The sequence below is a fragment of the Neodiprion virginianus genome, chromosome 5, assembly GCF_021901495.1.
Source record: "Neodiprion virginianus isolate iyNeoVirg1 chromosome 5, iyNeoVirg1.1, whole genome shotgun sequence".
NCBI lineage: Eukaryota > Metazoa > Arthropoda > Insecta > Hymenoptera > Diprionidae > Neodiprion > Neodiprion virginianus.
In genome coordinates, this window is record NC_060881.1 from 16,378,773 (window position 1) to 16,399,691 (window position 20,919).

Genomic DNA, 20,919 nt, shown 5'->3' on the forward strand with positions numbered 1-20,919 from the left:
TTCGCGGCCGCTGTTTGGATTCGCTCCACTGAATTTTTTTAATCTGATTTGAGATTCGTAATCAGCAACCCAAAAATCCCTGAAAGAGTTTTTTCTCCTGATTCCATCTAATTTCAAATTTCCTTTCGCCATCTTGGATTTTTAAACTCTGATTACAGATTCGTAATCAGCCACCCCAAAACCTTATAATTTATGCAAGACATGTACAGTGAAACCTCTCCATAGCGGACATCTTCGGGACTAAAAATATTGTCCATTATTGAGGAGTATCCGCTATTCTGAACAATATTAACGTGTAAATTGTGTTTGTGGAGAGGTTAGACTGTCCGTTGTGAACAGGAATCCGTGTGGGAGCTGTTCGTTTATAGAAGTTTCACTGTATATGTGTAGACTGGTGACTTTCTCGAAAATGAATTATTCCTTCAATTTTAACGATTCTTTTTTTAATTAATTTGCTTCTAACACTATGACTCAAAGAGTTCATAAAATTTATCTGTCATCATTGACTTGCGTATTTCACATAGAATCGAATTGTAGTACCTAGAAATGTTTTTACCATTATTTTTCCGAATTTAAGATCTGTTTAGTTGCTACGTGAGCAGGGATACATGGGCGACAAGGTGTCTAGTGCCACGGAATTTCTATAAGACTGGGAAATTTAACGCAATTTGAAAAAGTAGAATTCTTTACATTTTTTCTATTAATATCGCTTAAAAGCTAAATTCTTGTCAATATGTCATGCACCTATAGAATGGAAGTAATTTCGAAAAAATTATATTGCTAATTAAACTTGAGCTTTTGTCAATTTGATGAGGAATGTAAAATTTTTCGAATTAAATCGATGACTAGGTATAATTTTCTTTCACTCAAAAACATTTACGACATTGTATTTTCTACTCTAGTCAAATTAAATTAAGTTTGATAAACATGGATTATTTCAACTTACAATAAATATACTATGCGTATAATTCAATGACTTTGGATCAGAAAAGTGCCATTGTTTTTTTGAGCGGAGTTAAAATATGCTATGAACCGGAAAATGTCAGGGAATTGGATCGCCAATTGACGCTAGACACCCTGAATCTGCCTTTCTAAGTTTTCTTTATTCTACCTGCCCCAGCAACGACTGAAACTTTTAATCAATTTTTCACAGCTTGCCCATCTGCTGTCGCTTTGGAAATATCGAGGGAAGGAAATTCAACTTTAACTCCTGTGTGTCCACCAATGCCTACAGCTGGGCTGACATTCATAAGATTAACCTTATCGCAACCAGAAGTGGCAACAGCGGTCTTGGTGAGACTCTACAAGCCGCGAGATTCTACCAACATTGGATTGAGTCAGATACGATTATTGGGAACAACTGCGTTTGGTGAAGTAAAAACAACCACTGAGGCCATAGACGAGGAACAGCTAACAAAAACTAGGTAAATTGTCAAAACAACGTTGTCCTATGTTCATTTTTCTGATTAATAGTGAACTCATTAATACGGTAGGCATGTGGCTGGAAAACCTGGGAATCCGGGAAATGTCAAGGAATTTTATATTTGTTATGATGAATATTAGCAAATGCCGTTCTTTGTGGGAAATTTCGCAATATATGATGTTCAATGCGATTCATGAATTTACAAACTAGTACTAGTCATTTTAACTAATTTTTCATCATCTTTAATGCTCGCTGTACTCGCTCGATTGTCAATGTTCATTACTAGGAAGACGATGATAGAATTAACAACGATATATAAATATATCCTACAGGTCAAAACTTTATGTTCATTAGTACTTACAACTCTCCGTTTTTAAGTACTGAACCATTCAATTCCAACGTGTTTGAAAACATATCAAAAGTATAGTACAATTCGATACATAGAAGTGAAAGAAATTAGGGAAAAAGCGTTATTTTGGTCAGGGAAAGCGAAAAAAGCCAAAATCCAAATTAAGTGTTCAAACTGGTGTAACGATTGATTGTGTCATGTTTACTCAAAAATGAAATAATCCTCTTACAGCTTAGGCTGGCTTCGATTAGTACATCAGTGCCTCTCAGTCAGCATGTCGAACAGCAGTTTAGCAGAGAATGTACTAAACTCAGCAGCGTCGGTCGAAGGATTAATGGAGGCCTGCTGTAATCTGCTGCTGCTTCCAGCTCCATCTCTGTTCACTCCCAATTTAGAAAGAGTTCTTCTACAGTTGGGTCTTCACTCCCGAGATCTCGGCTTACGCCTAATCAATTTCTTACTGAATAACAGATCGACTGTCCTACTTCAAGGTAATAATATTATCTCTTTGATATATTACGATAAATCAACTGCATCCTCTTTTATTCTAGTAAAATCGGTATCATTAAAGTAACGGTTCATTATTGTTTGCATTACACGAAAATCTGATACAGGTAACTATTTAATATAATTATAGTCATCATTATTAAATTTTACTGGCTATCGCAATATCAAGTCTGTTTGGTAGGCTACATTTTCTCAGTTAATTCAAGTCTTAAGATCAATTTATCGTCGTACTAACATTAAATAATCGCAACAGTTACAAGAAAATATACTAACAGAGAATATAAACAAATGTGAATAGTAACGCAGACCAAATTTTCTGGTTACAACTGCAAAAGTAATTCTCATGTTGTACTCATAACTATATTTTTTCGGTGTATAGTAAAAAAATGTATTACATAAAGGCTGCATATTAATTGCAACTTTAAAATTACTCTCTATATTACAAAAACTTGAACCGCTGACTATACTTTAACACCATACTCCAAATCATAAATTTACCGAATATCGTTGATATTTATACCCATGAAAGATTTTTATTTTTGCCGATCTGTAGCAGCTGGAAATCAACAAATATCAACGGTTCAATTGGTAGTGGAATTATTGCAACAACTGTGCTGTGTCCAAGATGAGGGAACCGAAGCAAGAATTTTGGCAGTGCTTTCTTGGCTCTATAATTCGGCGACTAACGCGGTCACAAGGTTCAACACCAGTGCTAACCCAGCCTCACCATCAGCCGTATATGTTCATTCTATTTCTGCTATCATATGGAAAGCTCACAAACGAAACGATCTCAATTATGATCTGCAAAGTTTGTTGACTAACGAGTTATTCAAGTAAGAATTTTTTATTCATTCGTTGTCGAATATCAGTTATAACACTCTTTGTTACCAACTAAATGTGGCGGCTATAAGTCATTCTTAGGATAAGCAAAAGCTGATATGATTACATTAAGATCCAACGTTACTCGTTTCTTTTTGCAATACATATAAGCGATTTTCATGGGCTAAATTCAAGGTTATTTGAGTTTAGTTACAGGTGAATTTATACTTCAACAGCTCGTGCTGTCATTTTGTTTCACGTGAGATAACATTTCATTTCGAACTAGCTTTGAAGATTAGTTTAGGGCGCAAATAAAGTTTCAAGTGTGTCAAACAGCTGCCATTTTGATTTTTCACTCAAGTTTAAATCTACCTGACGAATACCGTAAATAAAGAACGACTTCCTCGATTATGCGCCAAATATTTTTCTCAAAGAATTAGTATTTTTTATTTTCATATTATATTTGATAAAGACCTTCTAATTTCTGTTAATTTAATCCTCTATCTATTTTCAGTGCCCTATACGAATGGAGCTTGACACTCGGAACATATTCAGCATTAAAACAAGCGATCGACGCCGCGATTTGCGCTCTCTGCTATGTGAGACCGACGCTGTTCCCGCTCTTGCTTCAGAGAGTCAGGATATTGGTTCCCAATCTAGCCACAGATCATTCTGCTTCTATATCTGACGATCGCAAGGAAAGTGAAGGGCAAACTGACGACAGAAAGAGTGAAAACGACGCCGAAGAGTGGTACTGCAGATTGGTATTACCTGATTGCAAAAGGCTGCACCTTACCGAAGGCCAGCTACTCACTGTTGCTGCGGCTGCTCGATCACCGCAGGTTACTCAGCAGCTCATAGACTCAGGTCTTCCAGCTCTTCTGACTGCCTCCATAGCAGGTAAGCAAAGGCATTCGAGTTTACAATGAGTAAATATTTTCGTAATCTTAAGTTCGTAACGATAGTATCAAGAAATGTAAACGTTGAAAATTCAGTTAATTTGTTTAGAAATACATTTTACTTCAGTAGCCGAATTGTTTGCCTGGATATTTGTTACGTCAACAGAGTATATAACTGGAAATTCATGATCTTTGAAAAAGATATAGAACGATAATGATTAATGATCAATATATTATCTTATAAGTGGAATAATTTTTATCTTATTAATGCTACACTATAATGCTTAAAATTTAAAATGTGTCAGATATTCACCAACTTATGTCATACTTTGGAGACGAGTATTACAGATCAGTTGTTCGGTTATAATTAGAAGTATTTTTTAAAAATTATCATTATATGTCAAACATTTAACTATCTTAACGTCATTCGTTTGAAATTATTACAGAATTCTGTACCATGGAAAAACAGAAACAAGGACTAGCTCCTGATGTAAGATATTGTACAGGCATTATGGGTAATCAAAGCTTGACGGACAATGACAAAGCTGGCGAATCATCCCATCAAACCAATAACAATTCAGGTAAGATAAATACTGTTATGATAAAATTACATCGAAGGTAAAAAAATATTTTTCGTCTTTTAGGAAATTACTCAATCTATCTGTATCTAAGTTCAAAGTCCTGTAATATAAATAAGAATGCTTATGTAGTTGAACTAATTTTTAAAGATCTTGATTATTAATTGCTGTTTTATATCGATATTATCGATATTTATCACTTTATGCATATTTCTGAAATGATTCTGTGCATTTTTAAGTAAACAACAACAAACACTAATTCGTTTCACGTGATTTCAGACGGATTGTGTATGACAGAACCCGAGAGTATATCAATGGTATTGGAGTTTTTGTCACTCCTTTGTTCAGAGGGTAGAATGCGCGATTGGTTGGGACGAGAGGGTAGAAATTTTTGGCTACCGCTTTTGTCACTACTCAGTAATCGTCCGATTCAAAATCCTTCCATCTGTTTGTCCAGGTTTGTACAGTCAGATAATAAGTCGTGCGAAATAGTATGATCAATGATGGGTAACGATTCTCAATAATTTTTGTGTTTCTCTTCAGCTATTGAAAATTAATTTTTTTTTTTTTTCCTTTTGTTCCAAAACTAACATTTAAATATGGCAGTCAATTGTTTAGCTGCTACTTCGATGATTGATTTCTTGTAGTTGTAGTATTTCACAGGTTATTTTTTAGCATCCTATTTGCAGGTGTTCCGAAACCAATGTCTCTTATTCTGGCTTGGAAAGTGCTATGATCAAGTTCCTATCTCGATGCTGTTGGTGTCACCCGGTGAATCAGAAACTACTCGCTGAGGTGTTAACTGATGTTATTTTACAGCAAAGAACACCGCCAAGTAAGTTTCTGTCACACTAAATCGCCACCAACTGCTCTAAATATCTACTTCAATACACCAGTTCATAAGAATCGTCGCTTGTCGATCGAACAAAATAATGATATATACGGAAAACTTCCAACTATTGAACCAACAACTTACTCTGTTCTATGCATTGAATGTTGTCAATTTTACAGGCATGAGATATTTGCATGGAATATCAGGATTTACACGCCGATTGATTCTTCAATTACTGTTGGAGGGCGAAAAAGTTTCGGTCGCTATTAGTTCCGAAGTACCGATGAAGGTCGCCATGACTGATGCTAAGCACAACATGCCGTCTATGCCTCCACACCCGGCGCACCCACTCGGTCATTATCATCAGCTGCTTTATCTTCCTACTCGAGCAACTGTAGCTGATATTCTACAGCAAGTATCGGGTAAGAACTGGTTTTTATTTCGTTCAAAGAACACAGAATATTGTGAATTTGGATGTTCGTTTAATTCTTTTTATTTTTCCTTTAGTTGTCTGTCATGTTTAGACAGTTGAAAAAGTTGGTGAAGTTTGGAAATTGGTACCTCAATAGACGTTTATTCAATTTTACTAGGGTTTGTTTTATTTAAAAGGTTGTAGATGTTTACACATTTTTTTGGGTGTCGTAGAAATCGATCAATGAGAAGCATTGTTAACGATAATGTCAACCATTTTGCTCTATGTCATGTGTTGCGGTGCCTTCGATATCTTGAATAGTTTATGCTCTTTGCCTTCAACGGAATTTCTTTTTACGTTATTTGGTAACAAAATGCCAGTCGTTTGTAGCTTAAATCCAATTCTTCGTGCAAAATTTATTACTGTTTTCAGTCAGTGAACATAGAAAATATGATAATTTTCAAAAAACGCAACCTTGGAATTTAACCAAAGAGGTTAAATTGTCCAAAAATACTGTATCCAAATTTTAAGTAAATTGATTGTGCCATTTTTCGGAGATCGTGAAAACCACGAAATATATCAACGAACGAAATGTTCGACGTTATTCAATTAGAAATAATAACACTTCCCGTTGATTGATTCTAACGAACAAAAATATATTCACAAAGCTGGATATACATACCTACTCTTGCATAAAACAAATCCGAATCGAATCGGATAATTAACTGTCAAGATATTTTTTCTTGAAATGTACTTACTTTTACAGCCGTCTAATCGTATACATACATTACTAATATGTGATTACATTTGGATAACTTGATTGAATCAGGAACTTGGCTCCCTTCGATGCTTCCGTCATCTTGCAAGGGAACTGAAACCAACGCATCTGGCACAAGTCGTACCCGTGAATTATGGGAATCTGGACTAGCTTTAGTTGCAGATTCGCTCAGCGTTGCTGCTGGAAATACAGCCAAAGATAAACGAGCCAAAGAAGTATCGAACAGAACTCAGACGCGCGGTCCTATCCTGAGAATTCGATCAAAGCCTGGTATAACTTTTTGCTGTTACTATATCTTCACAGTTGTTTATTTGCAATTTCCCATGCTCTTTGCTGATGTGTATTTTTCTTTCTCATTTTTCATCATATTCAGATGATGAATTGAATATCGAATTTTACAAATTTTGCATGCATTTCTCACACACATCCTCCATGCATTTTGATTATCTACAGACGGAACTCCGATGGCGGGAAAAAGTTCTTCTAACAGCCTTCATGGAGGTTCGCCAAACACTGCGAACCAACAGTTTTTAACTCACATATCTCATCCAGACGTGCCGTTGCCGCCGCAACTTACCGTTGCTCAATTGTTGGCAATAGCAGGAGATAGTGGGACATCTCTCTCCGAGCCTTGTCTTTACCTATCCTTACGCCAATGCACTAAAGAATCTAAAGGTACAGTGACAAAACCATTTTCAATGTTTTCTAATCTTTCATTAAAGAGTGTTAAATGTACCTCAATGATTGAAGTTACCAACTATAACGTAACTAGTCATTTCTAGCAAAATTCGTTATTTTGCAACAAGGGAGGTTCTAGTCCAGAGGCCCGAAAATGTGCGTAATTTCATGATTTTTTTTTTGAGAGTACATACGTATTTCTTTAAAAAAAACTTTTGTGGCATTTATTTGTCTATATTTTAAAAAGTTTACAAAATTTTTTCGAGTAAAAATGATACAAAATGGCAGCTCCAGCCCTCACTGACGACGGTCGTGCGCGGCGGTGGACAGTGTGCGCGGGGCACTCTACAGCCCTGCCAAGTGATCCGAAACGAAAAAACCAAAAAAAATCTTAAAGTAGATGAAATTTGGGGGGCCTTATGAATTTCCAATTTTTAAAAAACCCTTTTTAGAAAAAATGGGGACCCTTTGAAAAAAAAACACCTTTTTGCCTCTTTTTATTTGTTTTAACGTCAAAAAAAAAAAAAATACTAAACATTTTTTTTGACAAAAAACGCTTCCTAAAGGCCCCCTAAATTGAATAAGCTTTAATTTGAGCCGCCAAACGTCGAAATCGGTGTAGTCGTTGAAACGGAATCGCGCCCCGCGCGCAAAAAAAGGTGTTTCGAGAAAAACGCGTTTAAAGTTTGACGAAGAAAAAATCGTATATGATTTTTTTTTTTTTTGACACTTACATCTAATCAGCTATTCCCGCACCATACAGGATTCCTTCCTCATCTTCAAAAAGCATGTTTTGCTGAACTTTGGTATTGATTTTGTTAATTATGGCCTTTTTCGCCAACACTGATAGATTCGCCTCCGCTGATGTGATGCGTTTATCGTCCGTCTTCGCAGCAAAGTTTTTACTATTTATTCCTGTGATGATCCCCAATGTCTGCATGGTTTTTAATATTTTTAAGACCTTAAGGATGAAAATAAAGCAATACAAAAAAAAATAAGTTTTTTTGGTCGATTTTGACTAGAACCTCCCCTTAAGGATTGTCTGAAATTCATTGTATACCGTGACAAACCAAGGGTTACTCGTATTTTGCACAATTATTTCCATCAGAGTTATTCCAAAATTACAGAATAATTTTTTATTCAATTTATCATCATGTTAACACTACTAACTCCTAAAAACGGATAGGCGTGAAATGATTTTTTAGATTAGCGAATATATGCGGTTGGTTCAATTTGCGGTAATTCTTGTTGATAAAGTAATTAATAATTTAGCTATCGAACTGAATTAGCAACAATTATTTAATTAATTATTCACAATGAATTGACTACTGAAAAGAAAAATATAGGACATCTGGTCCAGTGACTTTGTAGATATCTTCCAAAGAAAATGAGCTTGTAGAGTGAAATCGACCATGAATCTCCCCGAATTTTATTAATTTCGAAGTGATTTAAACCGAAGCATCAACACCAATCCATTGTTCACAATTCTAGTATTTCTTATTTTTGTATTTTTGCAGAGATCCTTGCAGCTCACGAATGTAACAATTTGATAAATACTGAATGTACGACAATCTCACAATAGAAAACATCAACAATAATATTATTATCATCACTGTTTTCAGAGGATATGACAAAGCAAAGTGACAACGATCTACTTGAGCATCGCAGTGCCGAAAGTTCGCTGGGCGTTTTTAGCTTGACAGGTGGTCTGGCAGTTCTGGCGACGCATCTGCCTCTCGTCTATCCAGACTCTGGTAGATCAGCGCCGTTCACAGAAAAATCGCCATCGCCGGAACAGCCGGACGCAGACTGGGTAAAAGTGGAAGCGAGCGACGATATCTACGAGGACTTGGAAGGTGTGAGCTCTAGCTCACCAAGAGCGCCTCCCCCCACACCTCACATCCCACCTCATTCGCTGGCTGCCTTTGGCCTCTTCCTCCGGCTTCCAGGCTACGCTGAAGTTCTCCTCAGGGATCGAAAACGAGCCCAATGTCTGCTCCGATTGGCTCTCGGCGTTCTGGATGACGGCGACGGCGGCGACGTTCTCGCCTCTCCATTAGCGGCTTCGCTACCAACGCTTCCGTTCCAGGTGCTTAAACAACTCCTCGAAACTACGCCTCCGACAACGGACGACGGTCTCCTGCTGAGGCGGACTATGATCGACGTCGGCGCCGTTCACCTTTTGCTAAACTGTCTGGCGGTCTTCACGCATCAGACCGGGAGCGGCGAAGGTGTGGAGCAGAAAACTGGCCAGAGCAGTGGTCGCAGCGATGACAAGTCGCACTTGTATTGGGCGAAGGGGACCGGATTTGGAACTGGATCGACGCAGCAGTCTTGGAACGTCGAACAGGCTCTACTGAGGCAGCGATCGGAGGAGGAACACGTCACAGTTTTGCTGCAGGTCATCGCGAGCTACGTCGGACCTGGAGGTCCTCCTCAGAGAGAACTGCCAGTTACGTTCGGCGAACTTTTGGCACGCTCGTGCCTCCTACCGGCGCTCTCCTCGTACCTGAGGAACGACTCGGTGCTTGACATGGCCAGGCACATTCCGCTTTACAGGGCGATACTACAGTTACTCAGGGCGATGGCGCTCTCCGCCCAGTTGGCTCCACTGCTATTGCCCAGGACGGGGAGGAGCAATGAGCCTTCGATTGTTTCGCTTTTGTCCAGTATGAAAGTCTGTGTCAATACTTACATGCATAAGATCAATCGGACCAAGAGTGGTAAGTCTAAGACAGCTTCCAAATACACGGACGATACCGAACAAGATGAGGGACTGGCCACGCTCATACCGGATATACAAGAAAGCGCTGCTATCGTGCAAAATGCTACCTCCAGGCTTGCAGGCATAACAGAGGAACTCGCTGGACCTAGTCCAATCGCCTCTGAACTGCCGTTGAGATCCGTTGAACAACGGTATCTCGAAGTCATGAAGAATCTACAATTCGGTAAGCCTCGGATCATTGCTGTAAATTATTAATCAGTTTTGTGAATATGAATTTTGTTCGATTTTCTTTTGACTGTTTTGACAAGTTGGTTCGATGAATTCAGAATTTATTCGTGTACATAATCTGTAATGTTCATAGTACTAATAACTCGTATTAGTGAATTTTTTTGGGTGGGCGAATGGGCATTGTGTCGAGTAGAAAAGAATATGGTTAAATGTAAATCGAATATTAGAGTATGTCTGATTAATTAGTATTTTTCGGATAATTGGAATATTTTTAATTATTTTAGCAATTCAGATAGTTGAATTATTCAAATTATTTGGCAATATCGAATTCTCCACTTTTTTTTCTTATTCCTCCTGTTTTGAAAGTACTTATTATTGGTCCAATGAAATGATGATTTTTTCACCAGGAAAATAAATGTAATATCTCAGAATTGATGAGAAAATTTCTAGTTCAAAAATGAATTAATTCTAACGGTTGCTAAATTTTAGAAATAGGTAGATGGAATTGTAAAGTAATAGTCAACACAGGGGCAAATAAAATGATCGTCAGCAATAATAATTTCTGTCAATTGATTTCTATGAAAAAAATATGCAAATAAAGCTTAATGTACATACTTTAGAATAAAACAAAGCGCAATCGAATGAAACGATGCTTTTCAAGAAGCATATTCCGGAAAGTCACGTACTTTTCTGTGTATTCTACCTCAATACAGCCAATTCAATTGTTGTTTATACAATGATTATAACAATACTTTCAGATACCTACGAAATGATAACAGAAAACTCGGATGCCGGTGGCTACAAATTCGTCGTTTCTTATCACTTTGAGTCGAACATGAGAGCAGCCGGTGAACGAAGTCATCCGACTAGGGTAAAAAGGCTAGCCCAAGAAGCCGTCACTCTTTCTACTGCCCTACCTCTCTCATATAGCAGCAGTGTGTTCGTCAGATGTGATGCGGACAGGCTTGATGTCATGAAGGTACTTTGCGCCATTGCATGAATAACCAATAATTCGCAATAATCGATTATGTTACAAAATTATGTCTTGGGTAAATAATAATAAATGAAAAACAATTCTTTAGCACAAGAAAAGAAACATTTGTTCAGTTCAAAGAACGGTCCAAACTACAATCACGTGAAATCTTGTTATATAGGTATATAAAACTTAAAAATTCCTCCTGACTGTTATTTGATGGAGAAAAGTCAATGTGTACACCTTCCATAATTTAGCCTGTAAATCGCTAGTCCTAAAAAACATTTGCAAACTTAGGATTAGAACGTGATCAACTATTGATTATAAATTTGCCAGCAATAAGTCAAACCTGATCTTCACTGTGTGCTAACTGGCGTGGATTAGGAAATCTTATCGAATAAATAGATATATCAATGAATTATCTAATGAATTTCGTGTATTAACAGCTACCTTATTTATAGGTGTTGATAACAGGACCTGCGGAAACTCCATACGCAAACGGATGTTTTGAGTTTGATGTATACTTTCCCCCAGAATATCCAAACAGTCCGATGATGATAAACTTGGAAACAACTGGTCGCCATACAGTTAGATTTAACCCTAACTTGTATAACGACGGCAAAGTATGCCTGAGTATATTAAACACGTGGCAGGGTCGACCAGAAGAGAAATGGAATGCCCATACCAGTAGTTTTCTTCAGGTAAATAAACTGTCATTTTCTTGTTGCGTGCAAGTATTAATTTCACACGAATTATAGAAAAAATTGTGTCAATATTCTCATAGGCTAAATTACATTCCTAAGTAGCTTAGTTATCGACACTTCAGTACAATTCGTTTCAAAATTGAAATCTAGTAAAATCGTTCAATTTGACTCTGCAACACCTCATTTTATTCAGACTTTCACTTTTTCAGCAGTAAATTCAATGTTGGGATTTTTTATTCATTGTAATTGATATCTGTGCAATGTTGCAAAATGTAATATTCAACAATGCCAACATGATATAAAAAATAACATGTTTCGGTGAATGTATAGAGAATAATTTTTTGAGTAAAATGAGTCATTGTCAAGTGAAATCGAACTGACATAATGCATGTTCAACAATTTTGAAGGGATTCGAAAATAAGCATTAATATCTCTAATAGGTCACACCTCAGTAGAATGCTATAATGGTCACAAAGTGTGAAATTCACCCCAAACATGATACTTTTGTTTAAGAATTTGAAAAAAATATCTAAGTATTGTTTAAATATTGTAAAACATAGCCAAAATTAAAGAAAGTACCAAAAATGTTGAAAAAGGCGTTTATTTCGTATGAAGAATGGCGCTAAGAGGCCCATTTCCACAACTAAGGGACTCTACGAAGAGTTTGAAAAATGTTAGGGGTGAAATTCACCCGCAGTGACCTATTAGGAATATCTAAGGTTTTTATCATAATTGTAATATTTTCTGTTTTCACATTTTCAAAGAGATCTCCGTATCTAATAAATATATTTATTTGATGAATATTTAATTTACGATTATCTCGTAGTGAGATTAATAAGAATGATCACTCTTTGACCGTTGAATCTTCATAACCATGTAACTTGAGAGATGGTCAAAATCTAACACGCTGAGCATAAATCACATAAAATCTAAGAATCGCAATTTTAACTTACATTTTTCTATTTTCGCAGGTTTTAGTCTCAATACAGTCGTTAATTCTAGTAGCAGAGCCATACTTCAATGAGCCAGGCTACGAGCGATCACGAGGAACATCTAGTGGAGCTCAATCTAGTCAAGAATATAACGCCAATATTTGTCAAGCTACTGCCAAATGGGCAATGCTTGAGCAAATACGGAACCCCTGCCCCTGTTTTAAGGAGGTTTGTTTTCTTCAGCAAGCTCTTTATTTCGCATCGTCATTTTTATCGTTAAAGTGGCATTTAACTTTTTTTCTACATATGCATTAATTCATTCTTCCTCAGGTTATTCATACACATTTTTGGATCAAACGACACGAAATTGTCGCGCAACTCGAAGGGTGGATAAGAGACATGGAGCAACATGGAGCTGATCGCCGATCTGGTCGCACCATATCTCTCAACGCATTGGCACTAAAGGTACTAATTTGTGTGCCAAAAAAGTTACGAGCATTGATAATTAAATCGGATCTCATTCTAATAAATCCACTGCGATGTATCTAAAAGTTGATAGAAAATCGAGATAAAAAAAATCTTTTGTCTCATTTGAGATAAAAATTTCTATATTTTGCAAAATATCATTTAGAATCTATGATATTGTATATTTAACGTTCTGAAACTGTGTTATCCCATTCCGTTTTTTAAGGTGTATTAAGCAGAGTCCAATCACATACGATAAGAGGTTCTTTGTTCTTTTCTTCGCTGCCCTCAAAACTGATTTCTTGAGTTTTGATTAACCACAATTTGTGGCATTAATTTTGATTGTGAATTAAGACTTTTGAGTATTGAATCTGTTTTTTTGTTTTTTTGGCATCTTCAATTCTCCGATTAGAAAATTTCCTGAATTCTTTCCAGTAATATTGTTTTGCTCGAGAAGAAACTGAACTTCAGGTAACTGAAAAACACGAAAAAAAAGAAACCAGAAATTTAATGAGGAATTTGAAATAAATTGTTATTGAACCGTACTTCAGATATAAAATAAATATTCCATGCACGGTGATTTTTCAGAGACATTATAGACTGCTCAGAGATGAGCTGAACAAATTACCAACGCCGGAAGGCTTGGAGGATCTTGTGGAACCGCTTCCATCGCCAGGTTCGCCTTTGGAACTTGTCGGCACACCCGGCAGTCCAAGCACACCGCCAACACCAACAACGACGCAGACATCGGTTACAAGCAATGCGGTAACACCAGTCAGCAACATCGAACAGGCAAACATCCTGATGCATCACGACATTGACACAGACGTTGAGATGGAGAAAATGGTTTCAAAAGTGTGTGAATAGAAAGGGCTGAACGATGATTTAACGGGGTATTATAAATTGTTGGACCTTTTGAAAAGTCTATCGTGTTACGTGTTATGAACAATAATAATGGGTTGATCCTATTCGGTCATGTCAGAGGGGAGAGATCGAAACTAGGTGGGGTTATGGCAAAAAAATTCCCGAGAATCGGGCTAAGGAAACGACGTACAGGTATAATTGAATCGATTAATGAACGTTGCGTGTCTGTATGTATGTAAGTATTTAATTGCTCTCACAAATTAGACACGTCGTCTTCTACTCCTTTCATTTTACCGCGTGTACTGTTCAAGTACAACAAATGTTACTTGATATTTATTATACATATTATGTTCCTCATCGACCTAGCTGTGTTTTACCTCCTCCTATCCCATTCCTCATACGTGAAATGCGACCTGACCTAATATCTAAGATATTGGTTTTCAGATAATTAAAACTGGTACGTTGTTGTGTAGTAAGCCACTTTACTTTTTCTTTTTTTTTTCCAAGAGAAAAAAAAGAACGAAATACATGAACCGATATCGTGGAGCAATAAATCGGAAAATATAAAACAAATTTTATTCTCGAATCGATACTACTTTGAAATAAAGACTTAGGAATGGTGTGTAATTGTAACTAATCAGTCTACCGTAATTTCATATGAAATGATCCTTGAAAATAATTGAAAAAAAAAGAAAAAAAAACAAGAGCAACATAAACTTCAAAGAATAAAGTTATTTCTGTTTTCAACTTTGTTTTAATATATTCAACACCCACAAGTTAGGTTTTTATCAATTCAAATATGCACGTCGCGATGTTGGTGAAAAAGTATGTAACATGAATATTGATTCCCATTCTATATGAAACCGTTCTAGATTGACAATAGGATGTCTTAAAAATGTATGAATTGAATAATATACAGTTAAAAATTCATGTGGAATATTTAATCGCTAACCTCGTGGTGTATAGGTATATACATATATGTATAGATATTGTATACATTACGGTAGCTCTTAATTATCGGCCCTAAAAACAAATTTGTCCTTGCCGATAGTAAGATCGGCACCAAATAAATATTTTCAGAGAACTGCAGAAGCGCAAGTCTTCACTTTGGTGCTTATAAGCATATACTGTTTCATATCTTCACAGCATTTATTTTTAAGCTACTCGCATTATTTTTTAAGTCATTCTTCCGAAGTCCAGTAAACATTTTTGAGCCTAGAACGTATTTCTTGTTTGTAAAATCGTTCTAAAAGCAATAATGGAACTCGTCAATATATAAATCTTTTCGTTTTTTAATAAGGAAACGAATGGCGAATAGCACATTTAATTTCATTGCAGTTGATTTGTAGTATTAGCGTAAGTATTAATGCGGTAACGTCAATTTCTAGTTTATGCGAGCAGTTTGTAAGGCGGCTGGGGTCGTTTGCGACCCCGTACATGTGTTCCGGAGTTAAAAAATCCAAAACATTACACGAGTCTTACAGTTTTTCGAATTGGAAACCAACGATATTACCTATAACTTAGATTCATGTGAATATCACATTTTTCAATGTGTGTCCTAGACTTGAGAAAAATAATTCAAGACTTAATTCATTTGAAATCAATGTTGATGCAATAATGAACAGCAGACGTTTGATTTGCGCTTGTGCAAAGGTCTGTTTATTTCTTCTTTTTTTTATATTTATTTGGAGCTGATCTGATGGGTGAATTTTTTTCCCAGCTCCTATGAAGGGCCACCCTAATACATACATATCCAGTGTACATAATATGTAACGTATGTATGCATACAGACAAGCACCCGCATACAGATCAGTAAATTGAATGCGCGAATTGTGCTGTGCACTCGTGACTTATAAGTTTCCCGCTAGTACTGACTGATCTCAAAATAGCTTCGAGCGTGCTTACATAACGAATTCAAACTTGATTATTATTTTTTCTTATTAACTTCCATTGTATTCATAGAATTGATGCAATATGGGTTCATATCTAAAAAAATAAAATATATATATATATTTCAATCCATTGACAATGCTACAGTTTCATGCTATAATTGAATCTAAACAAAATTAATTGAGATTGGCAGAAATAATGTTGGCAAGCAAATGCATCAAGTCACCAGTAGTGTAAACTTTTTTGTGATAGTTTTAAATTCGAATATCTGACACCAATTTTATTGAGATTCTGTGATCTTGTTGATTTTAGGGAAATATGCCATTTCGAGTAAAAGTCAGGGTAAAATCGACTTCTTAGCTTTTCAGGAAAATAACAGATTTCTCTGAAATCCTGAGATTTTCTTTGTTCATTGTGTACGTTAATTTCTAAATTATGCCTCGGATTTAATTGTGTTGAAATAGTTCTTTGGCATATTACGGATATCTGATTTGTTCTGAATAAACGTCAAATTTCGGCGCACTATGAGATTAAATGTAATAACGTCATGCAAAATAGTGATCGGGGTTGTGTTTTAACAAATGATCTAATGAATAGGAAAGATTACTTGGTACTGTTTGCAGAATTTATTTCTGAAAGTCTCGGATTATCTCATCTTCCAGATCCAATATCAATTCTTCTTTATATTTATCTTTCTAATGTGTGAAATTTCCATATTTTTTTCCAGTCACTTTTATGGTAACCATAAACGTAAATGTGATATTTGGGCTACGTTGCACAGGAAACCCTTCATACAATTTTACTAGACTTTTTACATGAGATTGCTAAACGAAACAAATCTCGACTGGCAGAGTAAATAGATCCCACTTAAAAAGTCTGATAATAAAAATGATACACGAGTTATCAAATTATGCTTAATCAAAATACATTTCACTTTGGATTACTAAGTACGAATTTTCGTCTAATGATTTTCTTCTAGTGGGAGGAGGAATCATATTATTAATGGAATGAAGATACTTCGAATTTACCTCAGACGAAATAAGAAATTTGTAAATTTCGAACTGTTCTATATTTATTCCGAATTTAAGGCTAGCGTATCTGATGTGTTAATTTGCAGTTTAATATGGGTATACATAACACCATTTCCGTAATGAATAATCGACTCAGGACTCCATCCAAGCTGTGTATTCTATCGGAGTTGGAGAGACCAATTGATTTGTAATTCAATCATGACTTGCATTTTATTATAAGTTTCTTTTACAAAATCAGTAAAGTGACGATGGCATTACAACGTCGACATCTCGGCTAATGATTGATCGTCACAACATGCTGACATTGAATTACTATAGTGCTGATATCTAACTGTTTTAAGTTAAATTATCACTATTTTTCCAAATCTTCTATTTTGTAACATAAGCTCCGTTATTCGCACGATTTATACTGAGTACGCAATTTAATTCGATGAATACGGAGCATTTAGTAAATGAAAAATAGCGCATAGTTTCGCCAACTGATAGAATTGGTTACATAAGAATATGGACGAATACAAGTATGTAATAGAAATGAGTAAATGAACAATCTATATTGCCATACATTTATACGTATTTGAACTTCATTATTTTCGTAATGTAATGATTATTCAAGAAATATCACAAATGTAAAGTGAATATATTAATGTACTTATTGAAATAATCCCATAGCATACGTTCACTCATCTGTATACATTGTATACGGTATGTTGTATATGCATAGTGATTCCAGACGAATCAAATTGTTTTTTTTTGTTGTTTATAGAGAACAAAGAGATGGGGGTTTAATGATATTAACATAAAAGAAAATAACAATAAGTGATAAGAGATATTATTTTCAAATAATCTTTGATTTTGTAATTTTTGTATCATATGTTGTATCATTATTGAATGCCTGTAAAAATAACGTATCTACACAAGTACGTGAATAACGATTAGAAATACAAACTTGAATTCAGATAGAACAAAATCGTAATTATGTTTATTATTCATACTTGCTGAAAGTAGCCATGTATAGTGCCTAGCGAGTGAATGAGTTTAGCTAGCAGGATTTTTACCCAGGCTTATTATGTTATTAGGGAAGTCGATACAATAATGAATCAATTATTTTTGAACATTTTCCCCATCACAATTTTGATTCATTTGGATGACTGAGTCAGGAATATGTGACCGTTGAAGAATAGGTAGAGGAATGAATCGATTTTCTTATTATCTTTCCTATATTATCATCGTTCATACAAGGAAGGTATCCCATGTTGATCTCCGATTTGACTTCTTTTTTAATATTGTTACAAAGGGTGAAATCACCCGTTTTGCCCCCTTTTTAATGATCTAGTAGTCATCATAGATAAAAGACGTTTATAAACTTCTTATGTCTTTCAAAAGAATAAGGTTGCTGCGTCAACCAACATTATTGAAAAAACAGTCTTGTTTCAGACTTAAAACGAGAAACACATATTTCGCAATTAAAGCTTTTCCACAACATTTTATTCACGCTTTTGAGTTTGACTTGATAATCAAACTCGCGGATCCATATTTATTTCCGTAACGTTAAAGAACGTTACATTGGTGTCAGAAGCGGGATCTTGAGTTTCTTTTTAATCGAGTCAATTCAGTGCGCAAACTTTAACTATGAGCAATAGTCGTATGACACGCTCTCGTCGAAGGGAAAGTGGCGGAGAAGAACCTTCCATCACGGAAAATCCACGGGTTCCCGAGACAATCTCATCACCTTCCGTGGACCCTCTTCCAATTCCTCCGGCAGTCTCTCAGATTGATCTGCTGAAGATCATGTCCCAACAACAAGAAGCCGCTGAACGTCATCAACAGCAACTTCTTCAGCTGCTTCTTGATCAACAAGAGCAGCGAAAGCAAGAACTCGCCAATCAACGAGAACAGCAAAAAAGAGAACAAGAACAACGAGAAAGGGAACTTGCCTCTCAGTTGGAGCACCGGAGGCTAGATCTTCATGAACTGTTCCGGACGACTGTGGCAGCTCTTCAGGCTGTCCATCAGGTGAACGGCTCAGGAGAACCGGCTGTCACCCCTCGAGGTTCCAGAGTCGTTACTCCGCTTCCCTCTCCTGTTCCCTCTCCTGTTCCCGTTCCCGCTGTTCAGGAGGTCGAACATCCAGGACGATTCCAGGATGTTCGTGACTCAAGGTCTGTGCCTCTTATTAGGGGGGTAGACGAATCCCCAATTTGTAGAACAAGAGTAAATAATGAGATTGGCTTTTCCGAGCCTCTGTCTCAGATTCAGCCTCGATATTCTCATTTAACTCAATTAAATAATTCAAGATTTCCCGGGGTTACTTCTCAGATTAACGAGAAACCCTTTTATCCTTTAAAACCGCCAATTTTTGATGGAAAGATTCCATGGGCAGAGTATGAGCGTCAATTTAGTACAATTGCAAAGCATAATCAGTGGGACTCCGCCATGAAGGCCCACAGCCTTGCCTCTTGTCTTCGGACGCCGGCTTTGAATGTTTTAACGGCATTGTCTGAGGAAGAAATTTCCGATTATGAAAAACTTAGCTCCGCGCTTAAATTAAGATACGGAAATGACCATCTGACAAAATTATACACAGCTCAATTACAGACCAGAAGACAAGGACGAGACGAAGACCTCGCGTCACTTAGCCAGGATATTGAACGGCTTTCTCGTATAGCTTTGCCAGACCACGAGCCGTCTCGTAACTTATTAGCGACCCAAGCTTTTTTAAACGCAATTAGTGATCCGGAAATCAAAATGGCCGTTGGGACATCGGGTCTCACTTCTCTGCGAGAGGCAACGGCCAAAGCCCTTGAGGTGGAGGCAATGCGAAAGCAATATTTTGGGATAAACAAGCTTCGTCGGATTGAGGTGTCCAAAAACACCTCAGAAAGACGAGGTTTTGAGCACTCGGAAGAGTCAAAGCCTCAAAAGTACAGAAATAAAAATAATAACAAATATTATAATCGTGAAAATCGTGGTTTTCTTCAGAATCAGAGTAACAAACACGAAATTAGAGGCGCAGTTACGACAGATCAAACTGTAGTAACTTGTTTATTTTGTCATAAAATTGGACATGATGCCAATCATTGCTTTTTACTTAAAAGGAATAGTAGAGAAATGATACAAAACTCGCATTCAGATTCCTATAATTGGCGAAGAAGAGATATAGAGGTTGGGGAAGAAAATCCTCAATCCTCAAACTAACTCTTCGTCTGAGGCTGGTTTGAGGAACTAGTTTCAGACGTTTTTATATAAAATCATCATTGAGTTAACCTCTTTCTCTGAATTATTTTGGTTATGCGTGACAGGCATTCCCAACCTATTTTATTGCCTGTCAGGGAAATGAAGCTCGTCGAAGGTTAGGTAATTTTCGCGAATTCGAATCTCTTTTATTGAGGAAAAATTTTGATCTTCTCATTCGCTCGTCTGAGCTCAGAGTAGATTTGATTGTTTATTTGCGAGTTTCCCCAGAAACTTCTTTTGCTCGAGTTAGTTCTCGTTCTCGTGAGGAGGAATCGAGCATTTCTTTAGAGCTACTCAGAACTATTCATGAGGTTCATGAAGATTGGCTAGTAAAAAAAACCTTTTCTTATTTATCGGCTCCTGCCTTGGTTATTAATGCAGAAGCTACGGCCGATCAAGTTTTTAAAGATTTTTGTACTTCCTTGACATGCGGATAGCATATAGTTAACCTATACTTGCTTTATTAAGGGATACACTTAATTAAGTAAAAGACATAAAAAAAAAATAATAAAATAGATTTTCTTTATTAAGAAAACATAAAGATTATGAGAGGTTATGTTTTAAAGTTCATTTTCTTGCAATCAATATTTTGCGTAGC

The 20,919-nt window shown here is 36.4% G+C and overlaps 1 protein-coding gene across 7 annotated transcripts in view; it reads left to right on the plus strand.

The window, feature by feature from the left end:
- Positions 1–14,913, plus strand: part of LOC124306500 (baculoviral IAP repeat-containing protein 6-like) — a 56,102-nt gene extending 41,189 nt beyond the window's left edge. For 5 of the 7 annotated variants that reach the window (XM_046767306.1, XM_046767307.1, XM_046767310.1 and 2 more), the window contains 16 exons: positions 1,154–1,424; positions 2,004–2,263; positions 2,833–3,112; positions 3,613–3,998; positions 4,444–4,578; positions 4,855–5,032; positions 5,265–5,410; positions 5,587–5,829; positions 6,649–6,867; positions 7,051–7,272; positions 8,898–10,223; positions 10,987–11,207; positions 11,663–11,902; positions 12,877–13,065; positions 13,168–13,302; positions 13,891–14,913. In XM_046767306.1, the coding sequence (XP_046623262.1) occupies positions 1,154–1,424; positions 2,004–2,263; positions 2,833–3,112; positions 3,613–3,998; positions 4,444–4,578; positions 4,855–5,032; positions 5,265–5,410; positions 5,587–5,829; positions 6,649–6,867; positions 7,051–7,272; positions 8,898–10,223; positions 10,987–11,207; positions 11,663–11,902; positions 12,877–13,065; positions 13,168–13,302; positions 13,891–14,169 (4,730 nt within the window). In that variant the 3' untranslated portion in view covers positions 14,170–14,913. Of the gene's footprint in view, positions 1–1,153; positions 1,425–2,003; positions 2,264–2,832; positions 3,113–3,612; positions 3,999–4,443; positions 4,579–4,854; positions 5,033–5,264; positions 5,411–5,586; positions 5,830–6,648; positions 6,868–7,050; positions 7,273–8,125; positions 8,263–8,897; positions 10,224–10,986; positions 11,208–11,662; positions 11,903–12,876; positions 13,066–13,167; positions 13,303–13,890 lie in introns of those variants that run through there. The other 2 variants (XM_046767308.1, XM_046767312.1) reach the window with 2 other exon arrangements.
- The last annotated feature ends 6,006 nt before the right edge of the window (positions 14,914–20,919 follow it).